Source organism: Oncorhynchus kisutch, linkage group LG29, assembly GCF_002021735.2.
Source record: "Oncorhynchus kisutch isolate 150728-3 linkage group LG29, Okis_V2, whole genome shotgun sequence".
In the NCBI taxonomy this organism is placed as follows: domain Eukaryota; kingdom Metazoa; phylum Chordata; class Actinopteri; order Salmoniformes; family Salmonidae; genus Oncorhynchus; species Oncorhynchus kisutch.
In genome coordinates, this window is record NC_034202.2 from 759,019 (window position 1) to 784,987 (window position 25,969).

Consider the following 25,969-nt stretch of genomic DNA (forward strand, 5'->3'; position numbering starts at 1 on the left):
GCCCAGCGTCGTCCGGGTTAGGGGAGGGTTTGGCCTGCAGGGATGTCCTTGTCCCATCGCGCACTAGCGACTCCTGTGGCGGGCCGGGCGCAATGTGTGCTGACACAGTCGCCAGGTGTACAGTGTTTCCTCCGGCCCATTGGTGCAGCTGGCTTCCGGGTTAAGTGGGCATTGTGTCAAGAAGCAGGGACACACGGATCTCGATCTTCGCCTTTCCCGAGTCCGTACAGGAGTTACAGCGATGAGACAAGACTGTAACTACCAATTGGAAACCATGAAATTGGGGAGAAAAAGTGGTAAAAAAAAGTTTGCAGACAACACAGCAGTGGTAGGCCTGATTACCAACGTCAAGAGAGCCTACAGGGAGGAGGTGAGGGCCCTGGCGGAATGGTGCCAGGAAAATAAACTCAATGTCAACAAAATGAAGGAGATGATCGTGGAGTTCAGGGGGTTTGGCCAGCAGGGATGCTCTTGTCCCATCGCGCTCTAGTGACTCCTGTGGTGGGCCGGGCGCACTGCATTCTCAACATGGGGGCCCTTAAGTGTGCTCAGTCTGTACTCCCTGTTCACTTATGACTGTACGCCCAGGCACAACACCAACAATGATAGGCCTGATCACCGACAACGACGAGACAGCCTATGGGGAGGAGGTCAAAGACCTGGCCGTGTGGTGCCAGAAAGACAACCTCTCCCTCAACGTGATCAAGACAAAGGAGATAATTGTAGACTACAGGAAAAGGAGGACCAAGCACACCCCCATTCTCATCGATGGGGCTGTAGTGGAGCAGGTTGAGAGCTTCAAGTTCTTTGGTGTCCACATCACCAACAAACTCACATGGTCCAAGCACACCAAGACAGTGGTCAAGAGGGCACGACAAAACCTACTCCCCCTCAGGAGACTGAAAATGTGGCATGGGTCCTCAGATCCTCAAAAGTGTTACGATGAGCGAAGGGGGGGAACCCAAGAGCGGACTCAGAAGAGGAAGCCGGGATGAATGCACAAATAGGTTTATTGATCACAGAGAAATGGGGAGTGCAGAACCGGGGTAGCTAAGATGAGTTGCAAAAACCAGGATTGTAGAGTGAGGTTGGAGTTGGCTGAGTAGAACAGGGGAACAGGTCCTGAGGGGAATCCAAGGTAATGGTGGTGAGTGATATCCAGAACAAGGTGGTTGGTGGTGAGATGTACAACAGGAGACAGGAGACAGAGACAGAGCAGTAACTACAAGGAGAGGACAAAAATGGTGTAAGGCAGGTAAACGAGCAAAGCAGAGCAACAGGATCTTGAGAATAAACAAAAGGCTAGACTGATACTGACTGAGCAGAGATTACGATCTGGCAGAGTGGAATTGGCAGGAATGGGTATTTGTAGATGTCTTGATTTATGGAACGAGTCGCAGCTGATAGAGATCTGCTTTGACTCCAGCACACATGTCTCCAACCACACCATCACACACAAATAGAAAGGGAGGGGTAGAGAGAGAAAGAGTGTACTGGAGCAAATAGCTGCAGGTAAAGCAAATACTGGATGACCACTAGGGGGTGTGGCAGGAGTAGATGTGACAAAAAGGTTCTACAGCTGCACCATCGAGAGCATGGTTGCATCACTGCATGGTATGGCAACTGCTCGGCCTCCGACCGCAAGGCACTACAGAGGGTAGTGTGTATGGCCCAGTATATCACTGGGGCCAAGCTTCCTGCCATCCAGGACCTCTATACCAGGCGGTCAGAGGAAGGCCCTAAAAATTGTCCAAGACTCCAGCCACTGGTACCGGAGTGCCAAGTCTAGGTACAAGAGGCAGATTATACCCCCAAGCCATAAGCCTCCTGAACATCTAATCAAATGGCTAACCAGACTATTTGCATTGCCCCCCCCCCCCATCTTTTACACTGTTGCTACTCTCTGTTATTATCTATGCAGTCACTTTAATAACTCTACCTACATGCACATGTTACCTCAATTACCTCGACTAACTGGTGCCCCCACACATTGACTCTGTACTGGTACCCCCTGTATAAAGCCTCACTATTGTTATTTTACTGCTGCTCTTTAATTATTTGTTACTATTACTTTTTTTATTTTAAATTTTTAAACTGCATTGTAAGTAAGCATTTCACTGTAAGGTCGGAGCATGTGACAAATCTAATTTAATTTGATTTGACTGCCTGTCTTTCAGAACACCTACATCACGGCCTGTTCACCCCGCTATCATCCTAAAGGCGAGATCAGTACAGGTGCATCAAAGCTGTTTCTATCTCAAGGCCATCATAATGTTATATAGCCATCGCTATCCGGCTACCACCCGGTTACTCAACCCGGCACCTTAGAGGCTGCTGCCCTACTGTATGTACTGTACATCGACATGGAATCACTGGTCACTTTAATAATGGAACACTAGTCACTTTAATAATGTTGCATAATTTTTTACCCAATTCATATTTACAGTTGAATTCAGAAGTTTACATATACCTTAGCCAAATAGATTTAAACTCAGTTTTTAAAGTAGAAATTCCCTGTCTTAGATCAGTTAGTATCACCACTTTTTTTTAAGAATGTGAAATGACAGAAATGACTTTCATCACATTCCCAGAGTGTCAGAAGATAACATACACTCAATTAGCATTTGGTAGCATTGCCTTTAAATTGGTTAACTTGGGTCAAACATTTCGGGTAGCCTTCCACAAGCTTCCCACAATATGTTGGGTGAATTTTGGCACATTCCTCCTGACAGAGCTGGTGTAACTGAGTCAGGTTTGTAGGCCTCACTCGCACACGCCTTTTCAGTTCTGCCCACAAATGTTCTATAGGATTGAGGTCAAGGCTTTGTGATGGCCACTCCAATACCTTGACTTTGTCCTTGAGCCATTTTGCCACAACTTTGGAAGTATGCTTGGGGTCATTGTCCATTTGGAAGACCCCTTTGCGCGACCAAGCTTTAACTTCCTGACTGATGTCTTGAGATGTTGCTTCAATATATCCACATAATTTTCCTACCTCATGATGCCATCTATTTTGTGAAGTGCACAAGTCCCTCCTGTAGCAAAGCACCCCCACAACATTATGATGCCACCCCCGTGCTTCACGGTTGGGCTGGTGTTCTTCGGCTTGCAAGCCTCCCCCCTTTTCCTCCAAATATAACGATGGTCATTATGGCCAAACAGTTCTATTTTTGTTTCATCAGACAAGAGGACATTCCTCCAAAAAGTATGATCTTTGTCCCCATGTGAAGTTGCAAACTGTAGTGTGGCTTTTTTATAGCGGTTTTGGAAAAGTGGCTTCTTCCTTGCTGAGCTGGAATTGTTGTTGTTCTGTTGACATTCTGTTGTTCTGGAATTGATTTGCACTTTTCGCACCAAAGTACGTTCATCTCTAGGAGACAGAACGCCTCTTCTTCCTGAGCGGTATGACGGCTGCGTGGTCCCATGGTGTTTATACTTGCGTACTATTGTTTGTAAAGATGAACGTGGTACCTTCAGGCGTTTGCTTCCAAGGATGAACCAGACTTGTGGAGGTCTACAATGTTTTTTCGGAGGTCTTGGCTGATTTCTTTTGATTTTCCCATGATGTCAAGCAAAGAGGCACAGAGTTGGAAGGTAGGCCTTGAAATACATCCACAGGTACACCTCCAATTGACTCAAATGATGTAAAATAGCCTATCAGAAGCTTCTAAAGCCATGACATAATTGGAATTTTCACTGGAATTTTCCAAGCCGTTTTAAGGCACAGTCAACTTAGTGTATGTAAACTTCTGACCTACTGGAATTGTGATACAGGTACTTATAAGTGAAAACAATTGTTGGAAAAATGACTTGTGTCATGCACAAAGTAGATGTCCTAACTGACTTGCCAATACTATAGTTTGTTAGCAAGAAATTTGTGGAGTGGTTGAAAAATGAGTTAATGACTCCAACCTAAGTGTATGTTAACATCAGACTTCAACTGTATATACCGTATTCTAATGTATTTTAGTCAATGCCACTCTGACATTGTTCATCTTAATATTTAAATTCCATTCTTTTACTTTTAGATTTCTGTGTATTGTTGTGAATTTTTAGATACTACTGCACTGTTGGGGCTAGGAACACAAGCATTTTTGCTACACCTGCAATAACAGCTGCTAAATATGTGTATGTGATCAATAAAATTGGATTTGATTTGTAGCCAAAGTATCTGATGCCTGTCGTTAACAAAAGAGTATAACATGTTGCCGTTGTAGCATTTGATTGATTGATGCCAACAAGCACTTGGCCTCCCTTCAGCTAAGCTCAACTGGGGGTTGTCCTGGTGCAGCAAAATGTACCCCAAGTGTGGCTAGTTTGGTTTTGGCTTCACACCAATCAAATCACCTCCTAAGAAAAAATGTAATTTCAGAAAAACATGTCTGTGATGGGGAGTCCCATAGGGCGGTGCACAATTGTCCCAGCGTCATCCCGGGTAGGCCGTCATTGTAAATAAGAACTGACTTGCTTAGTTAAATAAAGGTAAAATAAGCAATAATAATAATTTAGAGTTATTAACGTAACTTTAGTTATTCTACAATTGTTGGTCTATATGTTTTGATTTTTAATACATTCAAAGGCTGCATAATGAGACAAATTATTATTTGAAAAAAGTTGCATGAAAGGATTGAGCTCTGCCTTGTTTTTTTGCGCAGGCTGTACAGACTTCATCAGTTTCTCGTTCACAATTTGACAAGCACTTGATAATACCTCGAATTTCCCAGCGGCATCCTTTTGTGTGGCTGTAACGCCCCCTAAAAAAATCCAGGCCTTTTGCAGTCAGTGGCCGTTTTGCCTTTGGGCTGAATATAATAATTATAATTCCCTTCTCCCTGAGTGCACCTCTCACTCACATGGCTCTCCATCATGTGATCAGGGCTTTCTCACAGGCTACAGGTGAAGACAGACACACCGGGGAGGCAACTGCGCGCATCCATTATCACAAATGACCTCAAATGCAATTATGCATGTAATGCTTGTATTATGAAGGGTCAGTTTTATGGTGAAATTCATCTTCCCCAAACTTGAAACTCACGCCCTGCTTATGTATGCCAGTTAGGCTCTACACCCCTTGTAAAGCGGATTAATGTGCTTAATCTTAAGAAGTAATTTTGGCCACTTTAGTTGTTATACAAACACGAGGTGTGCGACTGTGATTAGAACATTTGAAAAAAGTAATTATGTCTTGCCTTACACTGGGCATCATTCACAAGTGATAATATATAATTCACAAGTGATAGGCTAATATTGTCACCCATCTGATTATTCTTGATTTAATCGTGTCTTTACATCTACTAAATTATGTATGTGTGAAATTTGTTTTGATTTAGAATGGACCGTTATCATGAGCCTATCTCGAAACAGGGGCAGGGGTTAAAATGCATGTCAACTATGCACTTAAATAGCGAATGGAGGACGCTTTTCCCGTGATTCATTTTCATGCCAGCCAGGTAGGCTATACTCCTGTTGTAAAGAGAAGCAATGTATTTAATATTATGAAACTTGAGAAATCAATGTAGTAGGCTAATTCTATAGAAAGCTGATGGAATCTTCCTCTTTTTATTAGAAGCCATCACTCTGTTTTCTCACGCAACTGCACAGCTTATAGTAATGTTGCGCAACATGCTAATTCGAATGACCATCAGCAGCAGCATCAGAGCTTGGAGAAGCCTCATTACCGTGACTAAATGGTCACATGGAATATGACTGCCTTCATGACCACCGGTGTGGCGGTAATACGGTCACCGTTACAGGCCTATGTGTGACTGTTGTCTTTTTGTTGTCTCAGCATCATTGTATATCATGGTCGTGTATGAACGAATGGGTTAAAGCTGGCTAATACTTTGGCTATCGACATGTCTCTAGACAACTGGAATGTGACAAGTGTCGCTGGTTCAAATTATATTTCATTTATACTCCGGTTGAATGTCTGTAGACCGTCGCTGCGACTGTCCGTTTCCTTGTTGCAGGCAGATGAAAAAAAATTCTACTTTGACCCTGTCGCTGCGTCTGGTGTCATGGTTACCTGACTAAGTCAGCAATGAGACAATGCTCACGTTTTAAAATCTCATGTAGAATGCCCTACTTTTATTTCATCACATCGTAAGCTATTTTCTTTAATTTTCTCACCATTAACTTGTAAATAATGCTATTTTTGTGAGTTTATTTTCCTGTGATAATCAATAAAAATGTGCTAAAGTTAAGATGTTGTCAACTATGATATGGTCAATATTTGAACTAACGTTAGTTAGCTAGCTAACAAGCTAGAAGCAAGCCAAGACATTATTTAGAGAGTTGCTGTCGTTGCTAGATTGGTATATATTAAATACATGTTTAAATGGAAGGGTTTATTATTATTTTAAACTGATGGGTTTATTGCTGTTAAAATACACCAGTTATGTTTATTATTATTTTAAACTGATGGGTTTATTGCTGTTAAAATACACCAGTTATGCTATTTTGGACCACCAGGGTGCTGATGTCGTGCAGCCTGTCGTTTTTGTGTTTATACTTTTTCATAATGTCAATGACAAGTTTGATGTCGGACGACAATAGAATGTTCATGATGTCATTGCGCCAACTGTCTACAGACATGTCAATAGACAAAGTATAAATCAGCCTTTATAGAGCAAACAACTAAATGATCAAAACACAGGCTGTAATATGGCTTTTTAACTGGCTTGGCTTGGCTTCCTCAGTGATTTTACCCACGCACCGCAACTGTTGCCAGGTAACCTATGGTAATTGGACAGTAAGGTGAGTGGGTACAGTGATAAAGTGCACTGGGGCCGTTGCCTGGGCGGCTGCCTTTCTCCCTTTCTTGCCTTTCCATGACATCAAAGAGGTCTCTGTTCCGGTTTTTACAGTGCCTCCATAATCCACCTCCCATAAGTGTTATTGCTCTTTAGATTATAAAATACATTGCAGGCTTAGGTTGTTTCCTTTCAAAGGCAGTAAGTAGCGATATAGAGCTTTTTTAGTACAGTAAACAACACTGTCCCCTGCCTCCTATTTGAAGGTTCAAGTTTGGAAAGTTGAATATACATAAGTTTGATTTTCATTTCCCCATCTTTCTTCTATTATTGTTCCATTCAATCATGACATAACTAACACAATATCAGGAAACTATAATGAATTGCATTAAATTTCATCCAACTCTACAAAACAAGGCAAAAAAAATGGACATGCGAGAAACAGGTAACGGTGACTAACCCCGATCCGTACACATTTGCACAACTGCAGCATTTAAACGAGGCTGCAATGAAAACTAATGGGACTGTAGCGATTGTGTTGGCATCAAAGTCCGGGGTGTGAACTAAGTCTCGATTCAGTGTCGATTGACATGGTAATGGACCCATAGTACTGGAGAAATAACTGACCCCGCTGACGCTTTAAAGACGTAACGTACTGCACAAATTATTCAACTCATTCTGTGCCGTACAGCCTCTTTCCAAAGCAAGAAATCATCAATGGTGAGTGTAAAGGGAATTACTCGTGAGTTCATCAATAGTTAATTCAATCCATTGTTCGTTTTTGCGTAATCACTGCGAGCCATCATGACTCTCAAAAACTGTGACTGCCACAGTTGAATTGTGAAGATAAATTTAGCGCCCCCTTGAAAACCATATTCAAAATCGACACAAACCTTTACATAGGTATGTAATGGCACATTATATAAACTCTTTATAGTGCTATATTTACATTTCAGTTTCCCCATACGACATATCTCCCCTTTCACTATGACGCGTTTGCTTCCCCACCCACCATTTTTAAAAAGACGATGATGCAGAGATGGGCATCATCAAGGTCTCGTCATTGATTTTGCTGGAAAGTGGAGAAATTGTGCTTTACAATGGTATTCATATTACAGTTGACCTGGAAGTATTACGTTTTTGGGGCGCTAAATTAAGGTCAAATGTATGGAACATCGCAACGTACAAAAGTGCGTTAGCTACCGTTATGGGATACATACAACATTTAAAAAAATTAAGCAACAGGAAGTAGCGCTGATTGAGCATGCTCCAATCACAAGCACAGACAGGAAGAGAAAATAGACGTACTGTAGAAGCTGGCCATTACGTAGTTTTGACAGCGATCACCAGTAAATTCATTTGGACACCTGAGAGGGAAACAAAAAAGTCACAAACAGAAGACAAGGAAGAAGAGAAGATGAGTTTACACCAGATCTACAGAAGACTCACGTGCATCGCTGGTGTTGTCAAGGAGACTGATGTCTTGCAACCATTGCCAGTTCTGTTTGCGAAAACATGTACTTGAGAGAAAAGTCTCAATCAATGTCTTATTCAACAGGCCTCGAAATTCAGCAAATGTTTGGCTCATGCATTCTGATTCCAGGGAGATTTAATTAAAACTTCTTCGGGCTAGGGTCCTTTTTTTTTACATTTCCGCCTGACTGACATGTCCCAAGTAAACTGCCTGTTGTTCAGGCCCTGAAGCCAGGATATGCAAATAATTGGTACCTTTGGAAAGAAAACACGTTGAAGTTTGTAGAAATGTTAAAATAATGTAGGAGACTATAACACAATAGATATGGTAGGAGAATATCCAAAGAACAACCAATCGGATTTTTGTTTTTTTGAGAGCCCATGCTCTTACAATGGAAAGTATATGGGCATAATAAATTCTAGCTCCCAGGATGCAATTTCTATGGCTTCCACAGGGTGTCAGCAGTCTATGTTCAAGGTTTCAGGCTTGTTCCAAAACGAATGAGAAATATCAGTTTGATTTTAGCAGGTGGGTTCTGTCTTCATCTTGCGTGCATACACACATTTCCAAGACTGTGTCCCTGTACTAAGTTTCCTATTGAACATACTTCTTTCCATATGAAACTGTATAGTTTGCTTACATTTTAGGGTATCTGAGGAGTCAATAGAAATGTATTTTGACTTGTTGAAACAAAGTCTAGGAGTAGATTTTCAGATTCCTATCTCTGCATGTTGAACGAGTGGATTACTCAAATCGATGTCGCCAACTAAAATTACTTTTTGGGATATAAAGAAGGATTTTATCTAACAAAACGGCACTACATGTTGTAGCTGGGACACTTTGGATGACAAATCAGAGGAGGATTTTCAAAAAGTAAGTGAATATTTAATCGCTATTTGTGAATTTGTGAAACCTGTGGCGGTGGAAAAATATTTTGATGTGGGGCACCGTCCTCAAACAATCGCAGGGCATGCTTTCACTGTAATGGCTACTGTAAATCAGACAGTGCAGTTAGATTTACAAGAATTTAAGCTTTCAACCAATAGACACTTGTATGTACCTAAATGTTTCATATCCATCATTTTTAACGATTATTTATTTGAATTGTGTGCCCTCCAGTGTGGACTCCATGCCTGAATAATTGTCTGATTATCCACCTCTTTTGATCCATCGAAAAAGGAAATCGAGTCAGGATGAGTGTGTATGTGTGTCTATTAGTAATTTGTATGCCGTTCTACTCCACTCCATACACACACACACACAACAAATTGTCTGGATGTATTGGCCGTCTGGCTCTGGGAGAGACAGTGATTGGAACTTTGGAACAGGTATGAAACACCAGAGAGGACACGAATGGCTGAGTGCACAAATATTTGGGGTTTATGACTCTCACAGGCACAGTGGCTTGACATCGCTTCCCAATGTATTCCGCTAAGCACCTGGGGGGGCCTGATGTAACATCTACCAGTCTACCAAGTAGCGGCACAGTAACAAATTAAGCCCTTCATTCAAATCTAAATGACTAGAGGCTAATTGAAAAAGGGCAACATACTGACCAATGCTCAGTTTTTTTGAAAAATCTGCCTTTTTTGACGATTCTTCGTTTGTAAGTTGTTTGTGTACTGAAGCGGGAATTAACGTGTGGGTTAGGGGCGAAGACTGGCAGATCATCTGGTGTCCGATGACAAAGCAGGAGGCTGAGTAATGTCTTGCTAAGGAAGAGATTGTGGAGTGAGATGAAGAAAGAATCCAACAAGCCAGTCCAGCTGTGATTCAGATCTGACAGGGTCTGATGGGCAAGCCCATTCTCTCAGAGGCAGAGAAAGAAAAGGGGGATAGAGAGAGGGGAACGTGGGAGTGGGATGGAAAATAGCAGGAAACTGATAGGTGTAGGTGTTGCTGGTATGTATGCTGGTTTACCCAGAGATCAGTGACCATTGTCAGGTAGAGTACAGTAGGACGTAATTCAAATGTACTGCCATTTCAAATAACCGCATGGCTAAAGAAATAATTTCATATTGGCTATGAATATTTAAATTTAAATATGAATAGTTAAATACATATTAAATCAAATAAAACATATAATTTGCTATAAATAAATTGAGGAGGGGGTCAGGATGGAAAGTGTTGCTTCCATGATGTTCTGACCCTTCCACACTGTGTGCCTGTTACAGAATCCGTGCTCCGACTGTTCAGGCTTCAGTGAATCGGGCTCCACAGGGACCCCTGGCGGACAGGTTATTTTTGTAGATAGAGTTATTTCTGAGGGAGACCGAGAGGTTATTTTTTCTCCCCTCCCTTCCAGTGATGGCATGCTGCATCATTTACTGAAAGGAAACAAAATATCCCGGAGACAGCAGCATTTTTGCGCTTAGTCACCGAAGTATTTAACACGAAACTCCATCTGTCGGTGGACGGTAAGAGTCTGTCTTATGTATGTATTGGATGGCCCAGACCCAAAGTGTATCCTTGGCAATGTCAAGCCTTGTGTCAGGCACAAAGAGGGAGGAGCTGCAGTGATCTTTCTTACTGCTGCAATGGAAGCAATAATACCATGAGCTATCACCACCTCACCATGTCTTTTGAAAACTACTGGATGTTCTAACCACAGATGTAATTATGTAATATACAAATTGGGAGATGCTGTAGATAATTAGGAAGAGTTTACAACCTCGGAATGTTTCTAAAGGGTCAATCCACTTTGCTATACAGACCACAGTGTACTTCAGTGCCTTAGTGGTCAATTGGTCTGGATAATACATGATTTTACCTCAGATGGATTTGATATGAATGACAATGATGGAGAATGTGGACAAGACAGCAGAGAGGTGATTATCTTGTCAAATATAGATGTCAGCGGTGTATGCTGTTGCTTCTCATATGAAGCGTGTAAAGAGCATGCCAGCTTGTTTGCTGCTCGGGATGATTCGCTACTCATGTGCCTTGAGCTGAGTACTCAAACTCTCAGAGATTGAGTCACAGAGGTTCAAGCCACAGGGGGCACTGGGAAAGCACATCAAGCCCCGTCCTGCCTTGGTCTCTCATCGGCTCTATCGCTTGGAACAGGGCTGAACACTCTTGACAACAAGAGTGCGATGCTGGAGCATAAATCAATGTCCTACTGTAAGAACACGGCTGATCCTGACATCAGCACAATGTCAGCACAGAGTCATGTTCAGTAGGGCATGTGACGGAAAACAATTTAAAACGTTTCACAACAACAAACTAAAATGACCGTTTCTTATTGGACAAGTCCAGGTAGTCCCTCCCTATTACAGTCTGTTTAGTTACAGTTGGTGCCTAATGAACATGACCCAGCTCTAAGGTTACAAAGTGAACAATGAAATGGGGAAGAAGACAGAAAGAAAATCTCATAAATGCAACATAGCCCCAGATTTGGGGTTTGTTTTTCTTAAATGGAGTGCAGCGGTTGGGCTGTTGCGCTGAAAGGAGCCGGCATTAATAATGTAGGGGGGCAGAGGAGCATGTGGATAGGGACCCCCACCTGCTCTGCTCTCCCTGTTGCTTAGCCCAGTTAGTGTCATGCAAAGCATCCATTAGAACATCCTCCCCTACGGCTGCCAAACAGACATTTAAAAATGCAGAGGCAACACATTTGTACACCGCCATGATGTCTTGTGCATTCACTTTAATCTCTGCTCAGGTCTTTGGATTGTTTAATGATTTACTCAAAAAACATTCAGCTGACACCTTTGCTTTACTGTAAAAAAGACTTTCCTCTAAACTTGGCCCAGTTTGGGCCTAAAAAGCTCTGGGGCCTAATTTAGCAGGCATAAATGGGGCTGGACATACCGCATTCTAAAAGATCATGACTTCAAACATGATAGATAGTAAATGTTATGACTGCATCTACTGTATCAGCATGTGCTACTTCTTGACATGTACAAAATAGCAAAGTAGTGTGCTGAAGTTGGCACCGGCATCATGTGGGAGCACAATTAAATATTTAGAAACAGCAGCTATAAGCCATCAGGAATTGTATTAAGCATAAAGTCAAACATAGTCTGCATAGTATAGTACAGTGTGTGGTGTGGATGGTGTTGTGTTTCATCATGTCCTACCTGCAGAGGAACTTGGACCTGCCAGGGGTGATGTCCAGGGTGAAGCACTCCCCTCCGTTTACGCAGTAGTTTTTCTGGCTGTCACTACAGCGCGTCATGTGGCTGGAGGTCTTCACCACAGCGGTGGTGCTGGTGGCAGCTGCAGGAAGATATGAGGGATTAGCAGGAAATGCAGGAAATGGATCCAGTCATCCCAGTAGACCCCTGGGGAGTGTTCAGCTGAACGCTAGTGCTTAGAGAAAGCTACTGTGGCCTCTCTGTACGCTCAGTGTACATCCATGATTTATACCCGTGCCCTTTGTTACAGAGGAAAGCAAAATTAATGGCAAGAGATATAGTAAACCGAACCCACAAAGCAAGGATTTGCTTATTGATTACTGCTATCCTTGACAGTAAATATATCAATAAAATGCTTTATCGCACATATGCCTTTACAACATAAAGATGTACATATATATTTACAAGAAATAAAAGACACCTCTTGCGGTAGAGCGATCATTTCAACAACTCAAATATAAATGTACCATTCCAGAGCTCAATTTTGTGAGAGAAGACCTGAAACAATGATGAAAGACATTCCATACACTTTAAAATAGAAAAATGCTACAATATGAACCAGCTTTGGAGCAGTGATGTTTCTGAAAAGTCTCAAGATGTGGAGACGCATTTCCCCTTTTCTGCCCATTGGAGCAGCTCAGGCCAGTGCCGTCCAGTGAATCAATAGGCTGGAGCTCTAAGCACTCTGTCTGCTGGAGGTCTCTACAGCCTCTCCCCACAGCCTGACCTCCCCAGTCTGCACTGTGTGAAAGCCCATAAACATTTGAAATAAGCACTTTCCCCCCGTAACCCTCTATCTCATCCGGATGTCACTTCTGGCATCAGAAGTCTTTGCGCATCGGAAATACAATGGATGCGACTGCCGGCCGAAAAGACGTCAGAGCTCGATGACTAGGGGGTTGAATGAGTTATCTTGCAAAATAAATATACTTCCTGGCATGGATGAACGCTCTAGTCGGTTTGACAGTGTTTAGGGCAAAAAACATCCCGTCCTGGACCGTGAACCACCCACCGGGCCCTCTCAGGCTCAGAGCACCACAAGGGCAGGAGGAGTATACTTTCACATACATCATTTTGGCTTGAAACCACATGTTGGTCCTGGCTAATTCCAGCCGGACGAGGTGAGCATTGCTGCATATTTTACTCCTTTTTAAAAACCTACCCCCCCCCCCCCCCGATGTCTTTTACTCCCTCATTCTCCATTTGCAATGGTAAGAGGATCGTGACCCGGATGCCAATGTGACTGGTTAAGGCCTCATTGACGATTCCGACGTAGTGCCGTGCCTGTGTCTCTTTCCTGACAGACAATCGAGTTAACTCATAGATTGTTGTTGAGATGACGCAATGATTTCATAGGTCACAGACACCATCAGGTTACATTTTGTACTGAGAGACATTACCTTTTGACTAAATGCAATTCAATCTCTAGGGGCCATACTGTTGTTTCCCAGTAAACAGCCAACACTGGTTGAATAATTGACAATGCAACAGATTGCTTATCTCCCACAAATCGAATTACTTGCTATGCCACCGTTAAATCAATCAAAAGTCTGCATCCTACTCTTCATTCTAAAAAACAAATGTAAGCTCCCCTCTGCATACAGATAGACTGTAGCTAATATATGGGGAAAAATCTCTCCTCACAGACGCCAATGCAATTACACTAGGGCTTAAACAAGTTTAAGTAATGACACACTCAAATAATCATGAATACCAACCATTCCAACGATATGACCCTCAGACAGCCATCCTCACTTTTTAAAATCCACCAACTTCCAGGTGCTAAATTGTAGGGCAGTTTATCTATTAGAAATGTTGAGCCTTTTCAGCACTGCAACTAAAAGACTGGCAACTGACCTACCTACGATTGCTCTGCTAGATAAGGGTAATTGCCCAGTGAGGAAAAAAGAAACACATCTGATTGCCATTACTGACGTTTTCAGCTTTTGTTTGGGACCTTTCAAAATGTCAACCAGCTATTGATACAAACCCTATCACTAACATTGATTCAATCAACAAAAGTCAGCATTGTTATCTGAAATACATCAGCACATACTGTATGCATTAGAACTGGTAAGCGATCGGTACCAAATCAGTCACGACACACCTTACTTCCTTGTACAGTCTAGTTCTTAATCCAGTATCAAAACAGGGAGAAATATGGTTTGAAATATTGTTAGTTTTACAGCAGAGGCTTAATGAGAGAAGCGAGAGAGAGGGTCATGAGGGCTATATTTAACAATGCTGCAGAGCTCAAGCTGCACCTTTTTTACCCACCGGGTTTGATGGAAGAGAAAGATACAGTTCAATCAACAACAGAAAATGTGTGAATAAGAAACCCAAAACTGGGGAGCGGAGCCACTGCTTGATAGAGTGTCTCATCCTTCTCCTGCATCGGCCCTTTGGACCGGCGGGCTGGTGGTGGATTTTTGCTGACCCAACAGCCCATTGCAGCTTACTGTATGCTTCCCAGTCAAACAGTTCACGCATATACACAGGTTTACATACACTTAGGTTGGAGTCATTAAAACTCGTTTTTCAACCACTCCACAAATGTCTTGTTAACAAACTATAGTTTTGGCAAGTTGGTTAGGACATCTACGTTGTGCAAGACAAGTTATTGATACAGATTATTTCACTTATAATGAACTGTATCACAATTCCAGTGGGTCAGACTTTTACAGGCACTAAATTGACTGTGCCTTTAAACAGCTTGGAACATTTCAGAAAATTACGTCATAGCTTTAGAAACTTCTGATAGGCTGATTGACATCATTTGAGTCAATTGGAGGTGTACCTGTGGATGTGGATGTATTTCAAGGCCTACCTTCAAACTCAGTGCCTCTTTGCTTGACATCATGGGAAAATCAAAAGAAATCAGCCAAGACCTCAGATTTTTTTTGTAGACCTCCAGAAGTCTGGTTCATCCTTGGGAGCAATTTCCAAACGCCTGAATAGAATTCTATTCATTGACTACAGCTCAGCGTTCAACAACATTGTGCCCTCAAAGCACATCACTAAGCTAAGGACCGTGGGACTAAACACCTCCCTCTGCAACTGGATCCTGGACTTCCTGATGGGCCGCCCCCAGGTGGTAAGGGTAGGCAACAACACGTAGGCCACACTGATCCTCAACACTGGGGCCCCTCAGGGGTGCATGCTCAGTTTGTACTCCCTGTTCACTCATGACTGCAAGGCCAGGCACGACTCCAACACCATCATTAAGTTTGCAGACGACACAACAGTAGGAGGCCTGATCACCGACAACGATGGGACAGCCTGTAGGGAGGAGGTCAGAGACCTGGCCGTGTGGTGCCAGGACAACAACCTATCCCCTAACTTGATCAAGACAAAGGAGATGATTGTGGACTACAGGAAAAAGAGGACGTAGTGGAGCAGGTTGAGAGCTTCAAGTTCCTTGGTGTCGACATCACCAACAAACTATCATGGTCCAAACACACCAAGACAGTCTTGAAGAGGGCAAAACAAAGCCTATTCCCCCTCAGGAGACTGAAAATATGTGGCATGGGTCCTCAGATCCTCAAAAAGTTCTACAGCTACACAATCGAGTGCATCACTGACTGGCTGCATCACTGCCTGGTATGGGAACTGCTCGACCGCAAGGCACCACAGAGGGTAGTGTGCATGGCCCAGTACATCACTGGGCCCAACTTCCTAGCATCGAGGACCTCTACACCCTGCAGTGTCAGAGGAAGGCCCTAAAACTGGTCAAAGACTCCAGCCATCCTAGTCATAGACAGTTCTCTCTGCTACTGCATGGCAAGCAGTACCGGAGCGACAAGTCTAGGTCCAAGAGGCTTCTAAACAGCTTCTACCCCAAGCCATAAGACTCCCAAACAGCTAATCAAATAGCTACCCAGACTACTTGCATTGTCCCTCCCCCCTTTTACACTGCTGCTATTCTCTGTTTATTATCTATGCATAGTCACTTTAACTCTTCACTTTAACTTGACTAAGCTGTGCTCCCTGTAAATAGCTTTGCTACTGTTATTTTACTGCTGCTCTAATTTTTTACTTAACACTTATTTTTCTTAAAACTGCATTGTTGGTTATGGGCTTGTAAGTAAGCATTTCACTATAAGGTCTACTACACCTGTTGTATTTGGCGCATGTGACAAATAAAAGGTGATTTGATATATACTTCATAGAAATCTGGAAACACTGTGCAGTTACTTTAATGACGCGAATGAATTAGCAAAATCTTCTCTGCAACTTCTGTTAGGACATACATGTTTAACATAGTGCCAGTTCTCCCTCCCAATGCCAGACAGACGTTTCAACAAATGGCTAGCAGAGAGTTTAGCGCAGTTTTGGGCTAACAACCAGGATCATTAATCAAGCAGAGTAAGGGGTGCTTAAAATTGAGACCCAAACAGCACATAATGCACTACTTTTTAACCACAGCTTTGGTCAAAAGTAGTGCACTATATTAGGGAATATGGTTCCATTAGGGACACAGTCATAAATTATGTTGATTTATTTAATGTTTAATAATAGTGTGACTGGCCATTATGGGAAACCGAGTGTACAAAACTACAGAGTCAAACTTTTAATGAGGCACCACTAACCCTTTGTTGAGTGTCCTGTATAAAATGGACTTGAAAGTCACTGCCTGAATCATTGGCACTCACGACAATGTTCACGTCGTGATCATCACTGATCAATTATGGTTTATTTCAAGGGTGTCCTTTGGGTGGAACACATGCACACACACACAAACACAGGACAAATACACACAAACCTGTCTCTGTTTGGGCAGCAAGGTCACTCGCTCCCCTGTAGGGCTGTGTGTTTAGCAGTGTGTTCCTTCTGATGAGGACGGATGGCTAGCAGGCCAAGTGTGCCTCTCTGTGTGCGTGTATGTGTAGCCTGGGCTGTCAGATGATTCATATCCCCATGGCTGTGAAACAAACTACCTCAGTCCAGACCAACGCAGGCAAGTGACAAGCAGAGAGAGACACCGCTGACAGTGGACTTGCGAGATACCAGACATAAGGACATTTTTCGTAGCAGGTTAGTAGAACTTACTCAGCAAGTTTGGATAATTAACATAGCTGGTAAGGAGACTGAGATTAAGGTTAAGAAAAGGTTTAGGATTAGGGAAAATCCTCTCCTAACCTGCTACGAAAATCACTTTGTATGTGGTCCCCTCAATCCACCGCATCCACCGATGTAGGCCCTCCACATCGGTTTGTCAGACAAGAAGACATCTCGAACATCAGTCTACTCACGAAAACATCTGTAGTGTCCAACCGCTTGGTCTACAAACTAATACCACACTTCTCACGAATACAATATTGTTCTCCGTATCAGGTTCTTACTGTGGAATGTACAGTCGTGGAAAAGTTTTGAGAATGGCACAAATATTTATTTTCACAAAGTCTGCTGCCTCAGTTTGTATGATGGCAATTTGCATACACTCCAGAATGTTATGAAGAGTGATCAGATGAATTGCAATGAATTGCAATGTCCTTCTGTGCCATGCAAATGAACTGAATCCCCCAAAAACATTTCCACTGCATTTCAGCCCCGGCACAAAAGGACCAGTTGACATCATGTCAGAGATTCTCTTGTTAACACAGGTGTGAGTGTTGACGAGGACTAGGCTGGAGATCACTCTGTCATGCTGACTGAGTTCGAATAACAGACTGGAAGCTTCAAAAGGAGGGTGGTGCTTGGAATCATTGTTCTTCCTCTGTCAACCATGGTTACCTGCAAGGAAACACGTGCCGTCATCATTGCTTTGCACAAAAAGGGCTTCACAGGCAAGGATATTACTGCCAGTAAGATTGCACCTAAATCAACCATTTATCGGATCATCAAGAACTTCAAGGAGAGCGGTTCAATTGTTTCGAAGAAGGCATCAGGGCACCCAAGAAAGTCCAGCAAGCGCCAGGACCGTCTCTTAAAGTTGATTCAGCTGCAGGATCGGGGCACCACCAGTGCAGCGCTTTCTCAGGAATGGCAGCAGGCAGGTGTGAGTGCAACTTCACAAACAGTGAGGCAAAGACTTTTGGAGGATGGCCTGGTGTCATGAAGAGCAGCAAAGAAGCCACTTCTCTCCAGGAAAAACACCAGGGACAGACTGATATTCTCCAAAAGGTACAGGGATTGCACTGCCGAGGACTGGGGTAAAGTCATTTTCTCTGATGAATCCCCTTTCCGATAGTTTGGGGCACCCGGAAAAAAACTTGTCCAGAGAAGACAAGGTGAGAGCTACCATCAGTCCTGTGTCATGCCAAGAGTAGAGCATCCTGAGACCATTCATGTGTGGGGTTGCTTCTCAGGCAAGGGAGTGGGCTCACTCACAATTTTGCCTAAGAACACAGCCATGAATAAAGAATGGTACCAACACATCCTCTTGAGAGCAACTTCTCCCAACCATCCAGGAAGTTTGGTGATGAACAATGCCTTTTCCAGCATGATGGAGCACCTTGCCATAAGGCAAAAGTGATAACTAAGTGGCTTGGGGAACAAAACATCAATATTTTGGGTCCATGGCCAAGAAACTCCCCAGACCTTAATCCCATTGAGAACTTGTGGTCAATCCTCAAGAGGCGGGTGGACAAACAAAACCCCACAAATTCTGACTTTGCAAGAATGGGCTGACATCAGTCAGGATGTGGCCCAGAAGTTAATTGACAGCCTGCCAGGGCGGATTGCATAGGTCTTGAAGCACTAAATAAACTTCAGTTGGTGCTAAATACGGCTGCTAGAATCCTGACTAGAACCAAAAAATTTGATCATATTACTCCAGTGCTAGCCTCTCTACACTGGCTTCCTGTCAAAGCAAGGGCTGATTTCAAGGTTTTACTGCTAACCTACAAAGCATTACATGGGCTTGCTCCTACCTATCTCTCTGATTTGGTCCTGCCGTACATACCTACACGTACGCTACGGTCACAAGACGCAGGCCTCCTAATTGTCCCTAGAATTTCTAAGCAAACAGCTGAAGGCAGGGCTTTCTCCTATAGAGCTCCAACGGTCTGCCTACCCATGTCAGAGACGCACCTTTAAGTCTTTACTGAAGACTCATCTCTTCAGTGGGTCATATGATTGAGTGTAGTCTGGCCCAGGAGTGGGAAGGTGAACGGAAAGGCTCTGGAGCAACGAACCGCCCTTGCTGTCTCTGCCTGGCCGGTTCCCCTCTTTCCACTGGGACTCTCTGCCTCTAACCCTATTACAGGGGCTGAGTCACTGGCTTACTGGGGCTCTCTCATGCCGTCCCTGGAAGGGGTGCGTCACCTGAGTGGGTTGATTCACTGATGTGGTCATCCTGTCTGGGTTGGCGCCCCCCCTTGGGTTGTGCCATGACGGAGATCTTTGTGGGCTATACTCGGCCCTGTCTCAGGATGGTAAGTTGGTGGTTGAAGATATCCCTCTAGTGGTGTGGGGGCTGTGCTTTGGCAAAGTGGGTGGGGTTATATCCTTCCTGTTTGGCCCTGTCCGGGGGTGTCCTCAATGGGTCCACAATGTCTCCTGACCCCTCCTGTCTCAGCCTCCAGTATTTATGCTGCAGTAGTTTATGTGTCGGGGGGCTAGGGTCAGTTTGTTATATCTGGAGTACTTCTCCTGTCCTATTCGGTGTCCTGTGTGCTTGACTGCCGTTGTGAGGTCAGAATGTTCGGATCAACCCTACTAATCTGCCAGAGCGTCCGGTGTGCACTCTGAATTTACGACAATCTCAGAGCACAGTTGCAGGCACCAACGCTCTGGATAACATAACAGCCTAACCAGCTCTGCTAGGGTGAGTAAAGTTGTCAGGGTGGGGTGTTCTCTCATTATGTGTCTGGAAGTAGCTAGCGAGCTAGCCAATGTTAGTCAGTTAGCTTGGGTGCTTAACATAACAGCCTAACCAGCTCTGCTAGGGCGAGTAATGTTCAGTGAGCTGTTCTCTCTCTCACTTAGATGTCTGGAAGTAGCTTGTGTAACAGTTTTGCTTCTGACCCTCTCCTCTCCTCTACCTAGGCTCAAACCAGGGACCCTCTGCACACATCAACAACTGACACCCACGAAGCATCATTACCTGTCGCCCAAGGGAAGGGAAACAACTAGCAAGGGAAACAACTACTTCAAGGTCTCAGAGTGAGTGATGTCACCAGTTGAAACGCTATTAGCACGCACCCTGCTAACTAGCTAGCCATTTCACACCTGTTACACTAGCAAGTTAGCTTGGGTGCTTGACTGCTGTTAGTACATTCGGATCAACACTTAAAGAGATGGGTGATGCTAAAGCTTAAGAGGGTGTGAACGATGCTGAATGGATGTAGACAAGAAGGGCTCTCCAATAGTAGTACCAAAACATTCAAAGGCCATTTTCTCAAAAGTGAGTTTCATGTTTATCAACTTTCAAAGCAAAATTACTTTCCCATTGTTCCTCATCTGTAGTGTATGATATACCATTTTGTAGCTGTGAGTCTCTACTTTTTTCCAATCTAAAGAAATGCAATTTCAAATTTTGCTACATTAGACCAATTTGAGCCTGTCGATCACATATGATGTGTGTAAAATACCTTTTTGATTGTACTGATTATGATGAGCTAATTCTAAGCTATTTACCAGCTATGTGTGGCATCATGTTTGTTACAATGCATTCTGGTTGTCACGTAAGCGTCTATCAGACCAAAGATTTTATAACAAAACGAGGTGAAGAGATGGTTCCCTCAACTGACTTATGGAGCTTTCAAGACAACTGGGAGCTCGTAAGAATACGAGATCAAATCATGACATCAGTGATCTTCAGGTTGGAAAGTCTGAGCTCTAAAGAGGTGAGAGTTCTCAAGTTGTAATTCCGAGTTTGATGACCATTCAAAATAATTTTTCCCAGAAAGAGCACTGTTTTTTTGAGTACCCAGGTGTCTTCAATGCAGTAATATGCTGTCTCAACATCAACAGGTGAAGAGGCGACTCCGGGATGCTTGCCTTCTAGGCAGAGTTCCTCTGCCCAGTGTCTGTGTTCTTTTGCCCAACATAATATTTTATTTTTATTGGCCAGTCTGAGATATGGCATTTTCTTTGCAACTCTGCCTAGAAGGCCAACATCCCGGCGTCACCTCTTCACTGTTGATGTTGAGACTGGTGTTTTGCAGGTGCTATTTAATGAAGCTGCCAGTTGAGGACTTGTGAGGTGTCTGTTTCTCAAACTAGACACTCATTTACTTGTCCTCTTGCTCAGATCTGCTCCGGGGCCTCTCACTCCTCTTTCTATTATGGTTAGGGCCAGTTTGCTCTGTTCCTTGAAGTGAGTAGTACACATCGTTGTACGAGATCTTCAGTTTCTTGGAAATTTCTTGCATGGAATAGACTTCATTTCTCGGAACAAGAATAGACTGATGAGTTTCAGAAGAAAGTTATTTGTTTTTGGCCATTTTGAGCCTGTTATATTTCCCCTTATATTTTCCTTTCAGTGTCCATATATCTAATTGGCATCGGCTAATGCTATCGTTTCTTCCTAGAGAAGAACAGGTTCACTGAATGGAAAACATAGTCATTGTGGATGCTGTTTCAAAGCCAAACACAACAAAATGGACAGTGCTTTCTAAGGTGATGATTAATTCAAAGCATTTAAGATTTTGTATGTAAACACCAATACACATATTAGAGCTTATGCATGTATACCACCCCAACCACCCCCCACCCCGCCTCAAGGGTTTTTCTTTATGTTTACTATTTTCTACATTGTAGAATAATAGTGAAGATGTCAAAACTATGAAATAAGATCAGTTCATTAGAGTTACCATCCTCAGAAATTGCAGCCCAAATAAATGCTTCACAGAGTTCAAGTAACAGACACATCTCAACATCAACTATTCAGAGGAGACTGTTGGTTGGAAAAGCATTCCAGGTGAAGCTGTTGAATGCCAAGTGTGCAAAGCTGTCATCAAGGTAAAGGGTGGCTACTTTGAAGAATCTCATTCATAAAATATATTTGGATTTGTTTTACACTTGGTTACTACGTAATTCCCTGTTTTACTTCATAGTTTTCATGTCTTCACTATTATTCTACAATGTAGAAAATAGTAAACATAAAGAAAAACCCTTGAGGCGGGGTGGGGGGTGGTTGGGGTGCATAAGCTCTAATATGTGTATTGGTGTTTACATACAAAATCTTAAATGCTTTAAAGAAAAGCCTTGAATGAGTAGGTGTGTCAAATCCTTTGACTGGTACTGTACATACAGTACACTGTATTTATAGATTGCATCTGTTACAGTGCTATTTGGTTTGTTAAAATTGGATTCCTTCTGACATTATGATACATATTTTTTTTTTTTTTATGTTTATTATTCATGTACTTGTTTCACATTTTACTGTGTAACAATCAGCTCGGATTTCAAACCATGCTGCAATTAAAAGTTCAAAGAATTTACAGGATCAGTCTCACCGAATTGTTGAGGATCCAGGCTGGTGGATTTCCTTACATCAGCTCAATGTTCATGGCATCCTCCAAAACAAACACAATCCACAAGAATGAGCAACAATTATCACCTTGAATGGTTAAATCTATCCTCTTTATACAAATGGAACCTCAGCCAGGTACACACCAAATACTACTTCCCCCTTAAAGGGATAGTCCAAAAATATGACAATGACGGCCATCCTAGCTTTGCTCAGACAAATAAACGCAGACAAATAAACGGACAAATAAACGCTGTTTTGTCCTGTCCCGTGTAAACAGTTGAAATGTTTACATAAACCTTAGCCAAATACATTTAAACCCAGTTTATCACAATTCCTGACATTTAATCCAAATAAAAAATCCACTTTATTTTAAGAATATGAAATTATTTATTTCAGCTTTAATTTCTTTCATCACATTCACAAGTTTACATACACTCAATTAGTATTTAGTAGCATTGCCTTTAAATTGTTTAACTTGGGTCAAATGTTTCGGGTAGCCTTCCACAAGTTTCCCACATTAAGTGGGTGAATTTTGGCCCATTCCTCCTGACAGGCCTCCTTGCTCACACACACTTTTTCAGTTCTGCCCACAAATCTTCTAAAGGCTTAGGTCAGAGCTTTGTGATGGCCAATCCATTACCTTTGTTGTCCTAAGACATTTTGCCACAACTTTGGATGTATGCTTGGGGTCATTGTCCATTTGGAAGACCCATTTGCGACCAAGCTTTAACTTCCTGAATGATGTCTTGAGATGTCGCTTCAATATATCCACATCATTTTCCCACCTCATGATGCCATCTATTTTGTCCTTTCCTTTGCTGAGTGGCCTTTCAGGTTATGTCGATATAGGACTCCTTTTACTGTGGATATAGATATTTTTGTACCTGTTTCCTCCAGCAACTTCACTAGGTCCTTTGCTGTTGTTCTGGGATTGATTTGCACTTTTCGCACCAAAGTACGTTCATCTCTAGGAGACAGAACGCGTCTCCTTCCTGAGCGGTATGACGGCTGCGTGGTCCCATGGTGTTTATACTTGCGTACTATTGTTTGTACAGATGAACGTGGTATCTTCAGGCATTTGGAAATTGTTCCCAAGGATGAACCAGACTTACAATTTATTTTCTGAGGTCTTGGCTGATTTCTTTTGATTTTCCCATGATGTCAAGCAAAGAGGCACTGAGTTTGAAGGTAGGCCTTGAAATGCCTCCACAGGTACACCTCTGTTTTGACTCAAATTATGTAAAATAGCCTATCAGAAGCTTCTAAAGCCATGACATAATTTTCTGTAATTTTCCAAGCTGTTTAAAGGCACAGTCAATTTAGTGCATGTAAACTTCTGACCCACTGAATTGTGATACAGTGAAATAATCTGTCTATAAGCAATTGTTGGAAAAATTACTTGAGTCATGCACAAAGTAGATGTCCTAACCGATTTGCCAAAACCATAGTTTGTTAACAGGAAATGGCCCCGTCAGTAGAGGATGCCTGGTTGCTCTTCGAAAGTGCTTTCCTCTCCATCTTAAATAAGCACACCCCATTCAAAAACTGTACAACTGAGAACAGATATAGCCCTTGGTTTACCCCAGACTTGAATGCCCTTGACCAGCAAAAAAACATCCTGTGGTGCTCTGCATTAGGATCGAATAGCCCCCGCGATATGCAATTTTTCAGGGAAGTCAGGAACCAATATACTCAGTCAGTTAGGAAAGCAAAGGCTAGCTTTTCAAACAGAAACAGCACTATTTCCCAAAAGTTTTGGGACACTGTGAAGTCCATGGAGAATAAGAGCACCTCCTCCCAGCTGCCCACTGCACTGAGGCTAAGAAACACTGTCGCCACCGATAAATCTACGATTATCGATCATTTCAATAAGTATCTTTCTACGGCTGGCCATGCTTTCCACCTGGGTACGCTGACCCTGGGCGAACATCACAGCACCCCCCCTGCAGCTACTTGCCCAAGCCCCTCCCCCCCCCTTCTTCATTATCCAAATCCAGACAGCTGATGTTCTGAAAGAGCTGCAAAATCTGGATCCTACAAATCAGCTGGGCTAGACAATCTGGACCCTTTCTTTCTAAAATGATCCTCCGAAATTGTTGAAACCCCTACTACCAGTCTGTTCAACCTCTCTTTCGTATCGTTAAAGATTGGAAAGCTGCTGCGGTCATCCCCCTCTTCAAAGGGGGAGACACTCTAGACCCAAACTGTTATAGACCTATATCTATCCTGCCCTGCCTTTCTAAAATCTTCGAAAGCCAAGTTAACAAACATATCAACGACCATTTCGAATCCCAACGTACCTTCTCTAATATGCAATCTGGTTCTCAGCTGGTCATGGGTGTACCTCAGCCACGATCAATGTCCAAAATGATATCATAACCGCCATGGATAAAAGACAGTACTGTGCAGCTGTCTTCATCGACCTGGTCAAGGCTTTCGACTCTTTCAATCACTGCATTCTTATCGGAAGACTCAATAGCCTTGGCTTCTCAAATGACTGCCACGCATGGTTCACCAACTACTTCTGAGATAGAGTTCAGTGTGTCAAATCGGAGGGCCTTTTGTCCGGACCGTTGGCAGTATCTATGGGGGTGCCACAGGGTTGGGTCTTTTCTCTGTATATATCAATGATGTCGCTCTTGCTGCTGGTGATTCTCTGATCCACCTCCATGCAGACCACACCTTTCTGTATACATCTGGCCCTTCTTCAGACACTGTGCTAACAAACCTCCAAATGAGCTTCAATGCCATACAACACTCCTTCCATGGCCTCCAACTGTTTTTAAATGCTAGTTAAACTAAGTCAACCGATTGCTTCAACCGATTGCTGTCCGCACCCTGCCCCCCCCCCCCCCCCCCCCCCCCCCCCCCGACTAACATCACTACTCTGGACGGTTCAGACTTAGAATATGTTAAATACCTAGATGTCTGGTTAGACTGTAACTCTCCTTCCAGACTCACATTCAGCATCTCCAATCCAAAATTAAGTCTAGAATCGGCATCCTATTTCGCAACAAAGCATCCTTCACTCATGCTGCCAAACATACCCTTGTAAAACTGACTATCCTACTGATCCTTGACTTCGGGCAATGTCATTTACAAAATAGCCTCCAACACTCTACTCAGCAAACTGGATGTAGTCTATCACAGTGCCATCCGTTTTGTCACTAAATTCCCATATACC

The 25,969-nt window shown here is 43.0% G+C and overlaps 1 protein-coding gene across 3 annotated transcripts in view; it reads right to left on the minus strand.

Moving 5' to 3' along the window:
- The window catches only part of LOC109874384 (pro-neuregulin-1, membrane-bound isoform), an 82,379-nt gene that overhangs the window by 20,033 nt on the left and 36,377 nt on the right, over positions 1-25,969 (minus strand). For 2 of the 3 annotated variants that reach the window (XM_031809493.1, XM_020466269.2), the window contains exons 2-3: positions 12,309-12,447; positions 8,061-8,119 (exon numbers count right to left, since the gene is read on the minus strand). In XM_031809493.1, coding sequence (XP_031665353.1) covers positions 8,061-8,119; positions 12,309-12,447 — 198 coding nt within the window. Of the gene's footprint in view, positions 1-8,060; positions 8,120-12,308; positions 12,448-25,969 lie in introns of those variants that run through there. The other variant, XM_031809494.1, reaches the window with a different exon arrangement.